Genomic DNA, 11,345 nt, shown 5'->3' on the forward strand with positions numbered 1-11,345 from the left:
GATGTGTGGAAACCCAAGGGCACTCGATTGAAATTTAGGTGCTACAGGCCTTTTACAAGTCCCAGCGGTCCCAGCGTGAAGTCGCCCCGGAGATCCGAACGTCATTCGGCGCTTCCTCCCCGGTCCCGTCTAGATGGTTCCGCCCGGAAGTGCTGGCGGAGACTGCGGCTGCGCCTCTCGCGAAAGGGCAGGCGCCGCGGGGCCGGGCACTTCCGTACTTCCGCTTTCCGGCCCAGACAGCGCCCGCGATGGTGAGAGTCCCGGGGCTGGGGCCCTCCTTGTGTCTTTCTTGGAGAGGCTGTGGGTCTGGGGGAGATACTGCTCGCCGCTAGGACTTGCGGCCGGAGGTTGCCGTGGGATAAGGGGACACGATGAGGATGGGAAGACAGAGGGTGGAGCCAGAGCCGAGGCGAGGAGGAAGGGGAGAGCTGGGAGGCAGGAACAGGCCCCGAGACTTCCAGGTTGGGCATCCCCAGTAGGGATGGCCTCTCCCCGAAGTTTGGAGGAGGCAGGAAACGGGGCTGCTAGGCCTGTACTGGCGACTCGCAGCCGAGGAAGGACCGCTGGGGAATGCAGCGGTGCCTCCTCTTCCTCCACGGAAGTACACTAAGTACACTCCATTGTCCCTACCTGTCTTCTTGCATTCACGGTCCTCCGAGGCAAGTATCCACTTCTCCTTATTACCTTCTTGTTCCCTCGAGCCTTGCTTCCAACACTCAGTGAAGCTTGTGTGGGGTTGCCTCCGGATTGAGACTCCTTCCTAGTGCGGTACACCGTTGACCCGAATGTGTGAAAACGCTGATAACCGCCGGTCCTTCCCTTCCAGGGGATGCCCGGCTTTGGTATCTCTGGGTGTTCCTTGCAGTTGTGTCCCTGGCTCACAACGTTCACTCTCCTACTGCTTTCCTGGTCTGCTTTGATGACCAGAGTTCTGAAGACTGGACTGCTTGTCACTCTCCCGTAAATCTACTCTTTGGGGAGACACCTTGAAATTAGGCCTTCTTGTTGAAAAGATGACTTTTGTACAAGCTTTTCTAAACGTTTTCCAATGCCATGTCCTAACTGGTTCCATTCCTCAGCCTGAAAGCCGAAGTTTCCTTTTCTCTGATTGAGGAGATAGTATTTCATTTTTAAGCATTAAAGTTGATTGTATGGTTTCTTCATACATCTGTTCACCAAAGGGTAAAAATCACAGGGCTGGCCATCAAAAGTCAGGTTTTCTTTCTATGAATTTTGACAAAGTAATCAAATAGCCACTACCACTGATTTTTCCCTTCCAGTTTCACCTTTTCTTGGTTGACATATAAATAGAATAATCTAATACAGTGACAGAACCCACTGCTGAGCTACATGACCGCAGTATTTTAGTTGTGTTTTTTAGCCTTTATCCCCTCTGTCGGGGGGATGCTGTGCTTGTCTCCACTGCCCCAGTCTATACTCAGTACCTCTTCTCTGGGGGTCTCACTTCCCTCTCCATTCTCCAGAGAACCTCTGTGTAGCTGTAGTCATGTAACTTCCTCCTCAGAAAGTCCCAATGCTTTCTGATACATTGAGAGAAAAACTAACTCAGTGGACCAGCATTCTAGATTCTCTGGGGTTTTTCCCAGCCTACCATTTAAACCTGATCTGTGCAATTTAAAGTGATTTTTACATACAGAGACATTGTACTCATTCATACTTTTGAAAGTCTTAATGCTCTTTTTTTTTTTTTTTTTTTTTTTTTTTTTTTTTTTTTTGTAAGTCTAGTCCTGCTTATGTTAGTTCATTTGTTCATTTACTTTACAGGAAATTTGAATGACACTAAGTATTGGAGGCACTGAGCTAGATACAACCTGCATAACTGAATAAAGTTAATGTCTTTAGATCATGAGAATTACAGTCTAGTGAAGGGAAATTTATTTAACAAAATACGTGAAGAAATGTCTTGTGAATTATGTGTAAAGTGTACATACCATAAATAAAATAAATGCAGCGAGGGGGAAGTAAATAAGGCAACTTTGAGGAAGGAAGAGGCCTTCCCTACTGAGCTGAGCTCTGCCGGGCTAGAGCAAGGAGGAGGAAAGAGTGCAGGTGATGGCCTAGCATGTGATAAGCCCCGAGGGGAGAGAGCATTTGACTGAGCTATAATGTAGCTGATCGCTATACCTGACCTTGTCCACTCTACTGAGAATGTCCATGTTGTACTTTTTCTCATTATAAGAGCTTCCTGTTCCTGTATGTACTCAAAACTAATTTCTTCAGACAGCCTAGATTATTTATAAGCCTAGTTATTTTCTATTTTGCCTTCTGTTAGCCCTTGTGATCCTTACTCGTTTGAGCCATTTGAGGGCAGATGTGATCTGACTGAACTCCTAGCATGCCCAGGACATTTGTCAGTGTAGTGAGCAGACCTGGGGGCCTGGATCTCTCTAGATCAGCATTACCCTGCTCTGACACTGGTGGCTCTTGGGCCTGTGTAATTCTGTTATGCATCCCAGGATAGTGGGCAGCATGGCTTTCCTCTTTCCATTTATGTCCATAGTACCCCTACCCCCATCCCTGGGTCATGACAGTTTTTTCTCCATACTTTGTTAAATGTCAAGCAGAATTATTTGCTGCTGGGAAACACTGTTGTAGACATTGACTGGACTGGACTGCACCTGGAAAGCTGGGTACATTTTGCTCTGTGTATATTGTTCTGGGTGTGTTTTGTTCAGGCCACGCCTGAAGCCTTCAGCATTGCCTGTTCTGTAGAAGCCTCGGTGGGGACGCGGGGAACGGGATTGGTTTTGGCGAGGCAGATTCTGATCCTTCCTGTATCTTGGGTTTATTCCTGCAGACTGCCACTCTCCGCCCTTACCTTAGTGCCGTGCGGGCCACACTGCAGGCTGCCCTCTGCCTGGAGAACTTCTCCTCCCAGGTTGTGGAACGACACAACAAGCCAGAGGTCGAAGTCAGGTAGGGAAGGAGAAGGTCAGAGTGGGGCTGAGGAGAACAGCTCCCAAGAATAGACCCTGTTCATGGGGTTCCCTGAATCTATGCTCTGGACTGCCGATACCTTCAGTGGCATTTGTCTTGCTGCCAGATGAATGATGGATCCAAATATGGGAATTAGGGTCAGTGGCCTGACAGGCCAAAATTCATGGGAAACATACCCCAAAGTGGTGCTTCTTAGAGCAGAGCTGTGGAGAAGTGTCTTCAATAGCATTACTGAGGCCACTAGCAGCTCTAGAAGAGGCCACAGGATTTAGTTCTTAGAGATGACATTTCTATACATTATTAGTGTAAGGATCAAGACCCAAATACTCCATATTTTGAAAGCATTCTTGACTGGTTTTCATGTCATAAATAAATATTCTTCCTCTGAAATTTCACCTGGGAAGATGACACGACTGCTAATCCCCGCACGTGAGAGATGTGGTTCTCTTAAACCACAGCGATAGGAACAGCCTCAGCTACATATCAGGTCTTCTTCCCTCAGGAAACCAAAAGAAAGCCAGGTACGGTGACAGGCGCCTGTCATCCCAGCAGCACTTGAGGTGGCAGAAACAGGCAGATCTCTTTGAATTCAAGGCCAGCCTGGTCTACAAAGCAAGACCAAGACAGCCAAGGCTACACAGAAAAACTCTCGAAAACTAAACCAAAACAGAAACCAAAAGAGGGAAAAATCTGGGATGTACTTAGTTGGGATAAGCCATGTTCCTACATTAGACCATAAAGTTTTGTTGTTTTGTTTTTTTTCTAGGGATTGAACCCAGGCCCTTGGGCATGCTAGACACACTCTACAGCTGAACCATATCCCCTTCCCCAAAGTGACTGATATGACCCAAATGATTCCAGTGTTAGGATGGACGTTACTGTTTGATATACATGAAATACTGTGTTATTACTTGATAAACATGGCTTTCACTAGGCATTTCAAATGATGCAGACTCCCCATGCACCTTTAAAATACCTAGGGAGTCAGTGGCATCCGTGTCCTTTGATTTTGTGTTTTTAGGAGTAGCAAAGAACTCCTATTGCAACCTGTTACCATCAGCAGGAATGAGAAGGAAAAGGTTCTGATTGAGGGCTCCATCAATTCTGTCCGGGTCAGCATTGCTGTGAAACAGGTGAGTCACCAGAGAGAGGGCAGACTTAGGAGTGCGCGTCAGTTCCTGCTCTGGTTTGATAGCCATAGTTTCCCAAACTGCCATTTGTTTAAAATAACAGAAGGTACAACACATACACACGTACAAAATTCTCAAAAAAAAGAGCAGACCATCCAATCTAGCTTGTCTCTTAGAAACAGATATGTAGGACAGCAGTGTGTGGGGTGATACATCCAAAATCAGGAAAGAAAAATGCCAACAAGAACAGTAGCAAACTATCAGAACTAAAGATCTGTCAGACAGCAGTTACCCAGACAAGTAGCATTGCAGTTTCTTTGTGTATTTTCTCTACTAGTTTTACAGTTGGAGACTCTCCTTTCGGTCATCTTGAGTTAATTTTTGTGTATGGCATAAGATAAGGGACTAGTTTCATTCTTCCACATAGGAATGTTCAGTTGTTGGGACATTTTGTTGGAGAAATTCTTGCCATTATGTGACCGTGGTGCTTTTGATGGAAATCTGTCCCATTCATACATGTTCCAGTTCATGCATGTATAAAACAGTTTCCCAGATGTCTACCACAAAGGTCTGGGCATTACTGTCTCTGTATCATTTGATTGTTTTCTTGTTTTTGTTTTTTTAATTTGAGCTATATTCTATTTCCGATTTGGAAAGAAACTTTTGAGTACTAAATGGGAAAACAGTATCATTTGTTCTTCCCCGTCAGACAACTCTAAAAATAACAATCAAAACAAAACAATGTTACAAAATCAGATTTGCCACTTGTTGCCTGTGAGAGCGTCAGGGTGAAAAGGAAGGTGAGTGAGCAGTGAGCTGGGCGGCTGGGGCTTATGCTGGTGTCTGATTGCCCAGGTGCAGAGTAACTGGAAGAGTTGATTTGGGGATTGTTGGATTTTAGTATTGTTGAAGCAGATAATTGTTGATACTTCCAGTTGAGGAAGTCTCTGATACCCAGTTGGTGTGTGCCACCAGTGTTGAGAAAGGCCACAGTAGTGACCTGAGAACGTTCAGGCAGCTTCCAATACAGGTGTGGGCTCCCTGGAGCTGATGAAAGATTCGGGTTTGCCAGAGTTTCCTCATTGGGTGTGAGATGAGATCTCAGTAATACTTGTTAAGGTAGAGTGCCCTGGTAAGGCCTTCCTTTCAGTCAGCTGCAGATGCTGCAGTTCAGAGATCAGCAGTCTTCATTGCTGCCAGACCTCTCTGCAGTGTCTGCTACCCTGGGAAGGCACTGGGGCCAGAAAGCCAGGTTCAGGGTACTTTGACTTTGAGACTCTTTTGCTGTCACCAGGCTGATGAGATTGAGAAGATTTTATGCCATAAGTTCATGCGCTTCATGATGATGCGAGCAGAAAACTTCTTTATCCTTCGAAGGAAACCTGTGGAGGTGAGACCAGTGTTTCTGCTCCGTTGTAATTCCCATAATGTTATCTCTGGCTGGCTCCAGATTGTTTCTTTTTGTAGTACTGGGGATGGAACCCAAGGCCTCGCACAGCTGGGCAAATTACTGTGCTACTCTGGGTCTGTAGGATTGTAGCCCAAGGGCTGCTGCCTCTCCAGCTGTGGGGCATTGCTGCCTGGGCTGAGTCAGCCTGTACCGGGTACCAGGGAGGCAAAAGCCCAGGAGGAGGTAGGTCTGTGTAGCACCCTCCTTCTCAGAACCTTGGGGCTGGTCATAGACAAAACAGTGACTTCAGGATTCTTCCTGAGCTGGTGTGTGGTGGGCATGCCTGTACTCCAGTTTTGGGGAGGCTGAGGCAGAAGAGTCAGGAGTTTGAGACGAGCATAAGCTACACTTTGGTATGTATCTAAGAGAGGGGAAGAAAGAAGGAAAACATGACAAATTTTCCTACCAACTGAAATCTAGCCTCCCAAAGCCACAATAAACAGTGAATTGCCTGCTGCAAGCCTTTGTATTTAAAGGTACTCAATCCATCCACGGGCTCCCTGCCAGGTCTCCCTGGTGACCTAGAAGCCACCATGTTAGAGCAGCAGAGACATCACCCAGCACACTGAATGTCAGTTCTTTACCTCGAGCCACCTCTCTCCAGCCTCACTCTAATGCCTGGGGCCACTAGAGCTCTCTCTCACACAGCCTCCTGAAGTAGACAGCTAGTCAATTCTGTTCTGTTTTGTTTTATTTTCCTTTTTTTAAACTGTTAGGTTCTCTGAAATAAGATTTGTAGTCCCTTTAATTCCTGTGGCTCATTTCAAATACAGGATTGTCTGTGCCACAGCCTTTCAGGGACATCTGACCTAGCACACAGTTTTGAACTGGGTTCTATTGTTTGGGTTCAGCAGACACAAAGTGCACACTCACCCATACTACCCCCATCTCTCACCTCCAAGCAAGTTGGATTGCTGACTAAAGGGGGAATATATAGTTTGGGAGAAAATGGTAGCTAGTTGGAAGCCTGTGTGTGAGTGGGGAAAGGTGACAGCCAAGTGTCCCTAGGGGGTTAATTTTGTCTCTTGTTTTCCTTCCTTACTGGCTTTCCAAACTAGGGTTATGACATCAGCTTTCTCATCACCAACTTCCACACGGAACAGATGTACAAACACAAATTGGTGGACTTTGTAATCCACTTCATGGAGGAGATTGACAAGGAGATCAGTGAGATGAAGCTGTCAGTCAATGCCCGGGCCCGTATTGTGGCTGAGGAGTTCCTCAAGAATGTGAGTAGCATCTTGCCACTTGGTGCCACAGGTGGAAGAAGCCATGGGTTCTGGGAATGTGGTGGCACTGACAAGATAGTCCTGAGTCCCCTCAGACCTGTAACGTAGGCAGGGGCTTTGAAACACAAGGCCAAAGATTCCATCCCTGAGAGCCCCAAGAATCTTCTATTTCTGCAAGTCTGGGAGGCAAGTCTCTGGTGGAAATATAGGCATGAATTCTGTATTTTCCAGTTCTGCATAGTCTCTGCCTGTCTTAGTTCACCCCCAAGTGAAGAAGATACAGTGCTTTGTGACTCTTCTGAGAGCATAGGACAGACAGCTACTCATGTAACCGTCCGCTTCTTGAACAGACTAAATATTTTTCTTCAGTGTCTGTTTCCCAGGCTTACCACTCTGGTTTCTTCCACGTTTCCCATCCCTCCTAGCTCATGGCCATCTAGCTGAAAGGACTGCAGTGCTCTGAAGAGGAGGGATTGTTTATACTGCAGAGCTGGTGCATATCTTTGGCTAGCGATTCAGGACAGCCCATTGCCTTCTCTAGTTTGTTGACACATTCCACTCAGAGCTATCTGATCCCTTCATGGTAGAGTTAGTGTTTGTGCCTCCTGGTGCTTGCAGACCCGAGGGAGCCCAGAATCCTAAAAATGGAAATGACACCCACTTCCCCTGGGGTTTAATTATCCTGTGGGTGGCCAGCGCACCAGTGCTGTTTATGCTCATAAATCAGACCCAAGTGTGGGCCTGGCTCCTCTCCTTTCTCCAGGCATGACACTGAACTGCTCAGCTAAGCCTGGTTGCCTCAGCTGGGAGATGAGGGCGCCGCTAATACAAACCTTTCAGGGAGGTTGAGCGTTAAGCTCACGTGAGAGTGCCCAGTACATAAACTTCCAGGTATGGGAACACGAGAGTTTCAGGACAGATCATAAAGTCCTCAAGGTTCATTTGACCAAGAGAAAACAGTGCTTGTCCCAGTTTAGTATTTGGCTTAATTACCCAGTGATCATTTGTGTGTGTGTGTGTGTGTCAGAGAGGGGAGGGAGAATGCCCACAGATTCTAGAACAGGGTATCTAATCTCCTGGGACTAGGGCTATAGGAGCTGACTCATGTGGGTGCTGGAGCTGACCTCAAGTCCTCCAGAGGGAGCGGTATGTCTTCAGTAAGTCATTTCTCCAGTATTTATTGTCTAAGGCTCCGAGGTGAAGTTGCCTGCCCAGTGTCCAACTAATAACTGGAAGAAGGGGAATGTAGAGAGGGCTAAGCCTCTGTGGTAGAGCCATAGCATCCGGCAGTACTTCAGAGTCACTCGGCAGTGTGTGTGTCTGCGCTGGGCTTGGTGGAGCACGGTAGCACTTAGCTCTGGAAAAGGTTGCTGCCAGGCAGCTGCAGCCTATTACTGCCTCACTGTCCCACTTTTTCTTCTGGAGCTTGGAGTCAAACCAAACTGAAGGCTTTGCCTGTGCTGCCCCAGCCCTGCAACTGGGCTGTGTCCCCACCCCGCTTTTTACTTTGAGTTTGAGTTTGAATCTTGTTATGTAGTCCCAGGAGTCCTCCAATTTGCAGTCAGCCCCTCAGCCTCTGTAGTAGCTGGGAATGTACTCACATAGCCAGGCTGGAACAAACTGTTCAAATGAATCCCCAAATATGGATTTGGTAGTGGTATCTATTGCCTTCAAAGTTGACAGCTAAATCATACCTTTGAACATCATGTGGCCCGGTGTTGGACTGTGCTCACTTACCGAACAGTCTCTGGTTTAGTGTCTAGGACTGTTCTTGGCACTGTGGGGATACCTGAAGGTAGAAAGCATTTTCTTCCTGTCTTGTCCCTTCCCTTCTCTTTGCCTTCCCGTCTCTCTAGGTAGAAGACAGGATAAACAGGCGGCCTAGGTTCCCCTGAATTTACTCTGTGGCTGAGGATGGCCTTGAACTCCTGATCCTTGTTCCTCCACTTTCCTGAATCTAGGGTTGTGTGTGCTGCCACAGGGAGCAGAAAGCTCTTCTAAGGCCTGTTGTGGTTTGTACCAGACCTTGTCACTTTCTCCTTGGCTTGTAGAACCCTGAAGCAGCAGCTCAGACTATCACCAGCATATGATGACCCCACTCATTGCCCGTCATTTTCTTTGACAGTTTTAGACCGTCTGGCTGGATGTTGTGGCCTTCCCTCTCGGCCTCCCCTGTGTCTCTGCGTGTCTGCGAAGGTGTCCTGGAATCATTCCCTGGAGCAGCAGTGCAGCAGCAGCAGGAAGCTGGGTTGGGTGGGCATCGGATGCGGGAGGCGGGTGTGGTGTGCTTGCTAGCTGTGCAGAAAGGCAGCAGTGGACCTGCCTCGTGGTCACACATGTCTGGTCAGGCTGGCTTCTGATGTTCAGTCCGCTGGGCTGGGACAGACTTTTTTTTTAATGTCTTGAAACCTAAACTCTGTGCTTGTAGAAGACTGTACCCTTTTTGTCTTTTTTTTTTTTTTTTTTTTAAAAAAAAAACAACCTCCACCTCCAGTGGCTGTGACTGGCCCCAGTGATTGTACCTTATTGGTCGCTGTGGTCTGGGCGGGCCTGGAGCCAGAAGGCGACTATTTTTCCCATGCCACCCAGGTGGGGAGAGAGGGAAGTTTCAGATTCCGGTTTCTCTTCATGGCTGTCTTACTCACAAGCCTTCTTGGGCCCTGTAGAGGTGGTGAGGCCCCTCTACTGTCTTTCTGAGTTCTGCCTGAAGACGGCCTCTGCACCGGTTGGGAACAAGGGCTGAATACATGATTGCCGGGCGGGGCCACCTGCTGTCCCCCCAACACCCTCCCAGCTGAGAGGCCCCAAGGCTTGCCTGTCTGGGTACAGTGCCTGTGCTGGAGGTGCAGAGGTGAGTCCTTTGAGTGCCCAACTGGGTCTTGCCTGCTCTGGCTCCTCTGCTCCCACGCTCGCTGTCTCTGATTCTGATGAATCCTCCCTTACCCTAATTAAAGTCTCTTCCTGCCCCTTTGGGGCTGCATGAGGTCTGTGCTCTGTGTATGTGTGTGGAAGGATAGATGTTTTTATCCCTGGAGCCATGTGGCTGGCTTTTGAGTCTGGAGCAGTCTACCAGACAATTTTGTCATTGATCCCTGCCAAGGGCCTCAACACAAGAGACCTTCACTGCAGCCAGGTAGCAAAATTCTGAAGGTGGCCTCTGCCTGAACAGAGACACCATGCTTTCCACATCATGCTTCCATTCTAGCTTGCAGGTAGCCTCAGAAACCATGATCCCACTTTGTGGATAAGAAAACAGGTTCTGTTGTCCAAAATAGCTTGCTCCAAATCTCCCATCCTGTGAACAAGGAGACTGCCTTTGCTGAAACAGCAGTCACTCTCTACACTATCTCAAAATCTTAGTCCTATTGGTGACTTAGCAGGTGTTGGATAGCTACCGGTAACTCAGTATTGAAAGTGCTCAGGAAGTTCCATAAGATAGTGCCGGCGACTTCTTGCCGGCTTCTGAAGTAAGCAGTCCTTTCTCTTGCTGCCTCCTGCTGAGCACTTGTCCCTGCCCCACGGGTGCTAGGTGAACAGTAGCTCTACACTGTTTAACATGATCCAGATATACACTGACAATACTCAGGTCCAGAAAGTGAGAGTGAACAGGATGTGAGAGTGCCCGTGATTGGAAGAGTGTGGAGCTAAGTGTGCTTACAGGAGAGGGTATCAGGGAAAGCTTAAAGGCAGTTGGCCTTGAGCCAGGTCTGGCCGCTCACTTGTAATTCTAGCACTTGGAAATTGGAGACAAGAGGACTTCTGTGAGTGCTGGAACTATCCAAAGACACACAGTCTCAGATAAAATAAAAAGGTGTGAGAGAGAGCAAGCTGAACTTTCTGGATGGCCAAAGGAATGTTTGCCGGAGCTTGGGGCATTTGTTTCTCAGTGCTGGGGTTGGACTTAGAGCCTTGAGCACACTATGCAAACCTGTCAGTAGGCTGCATCACCAGCCCCCAAGGGTCTTTTGAAAAGAACAAGTAAGTGTTAAAGGAAGGAGGGGTGGGGGCAGCTTGACCGGCTGCCATCCCTTTATGACACTACCTCTGTGACCCCCTGCCTCATTGAATATAGTTGGGCCCTCTGTGGTGCATGGCTTTGTTCTAGCTTTGCAGTAACTGTTAGAGGTACTACTGGTGAAGCTGGGTGATCAGGAGGAAATGGCAGCTGGCCAGTCAACCCTCAAAGGACAGCATTACTCGGGTGAGCCAACCAAAACTTCGTCATAAATTATCTCCCAACGTCCAAAGTCCCTAAAACCAGATTTGCAAGCTGAGGACAGACCAGATTGCTGCCAGCCATCCAGTTTTCTCTTTTAGGAAGTCCCGTTAACAGCCGTAGGTGGGGTTCTCTAGTTGAGTTTGGCTGGACAGGTGCTGGGTAGGCTTGGGGTGGGGAGACATACCTTCATTGCAAAGGCAGATTTGCCTGGTGACTGACAGCTGGCTTCTTGGAATGATTATTATTATTATTATTATTACGTCCTTTGAGACAGGATTTCTAAAGCTTTCTTTGACTGTCCCAGACTCTGTAGACCAAGCTAGCCTCAAGCTCACAGAGGACCGCCTGCCTCTGCCTCT

The 11,345-nt window shown here is 47.9% G+C and overlaps 1 protein-coding gene across 1 annotated transcript; it reads left to right on the forward strand.

Moving 5' to 3' along the window:
- Positions 1 to 42: 42 nt before the first annotated feature.
- Positions 43 to 9,224, forward strand: Arpc4 (actin related protein 2/3 complex subunit 4). The gene is made up of 6 exons (XM_021637674.2): positions 43 to 251; positions 2,819 to 2,937; positions 3,980 to 4,091; positions 5,383 to 5,478; positions 6,597 to 6,767; positions 8,893 to 9,224. The coding sequence occupies exons 1-6, from the start codon at positions 249 to 251 to the stop codon at positions 8,896 to 8,898; spliced, it is 507 nt and encodes a 168-aa protein (XP_021493349.1). The 5' UTR covers positions 43 to 248; the 3' UTR covers positions 8,899 to 9,224.
- Positions 9,225 to 11,345: the final 2,121 nt, after the last annotated feature.

Source organism: Meriones unguiculatus, chromosome 5 (genome assembly GCF_030254825.1).
Source record: "Meriones unguiculatus strain TT.TT164.6M chromosome 5, Bangor_MerUng_6.1, whole genome shotgun sequence".
Classification (NCBI taxonomy): Eukaryota; Metazoa; Chordata; class Mammalia; order Rodentia; family Muridae; genus Meriones; species Meriones unguiculatus.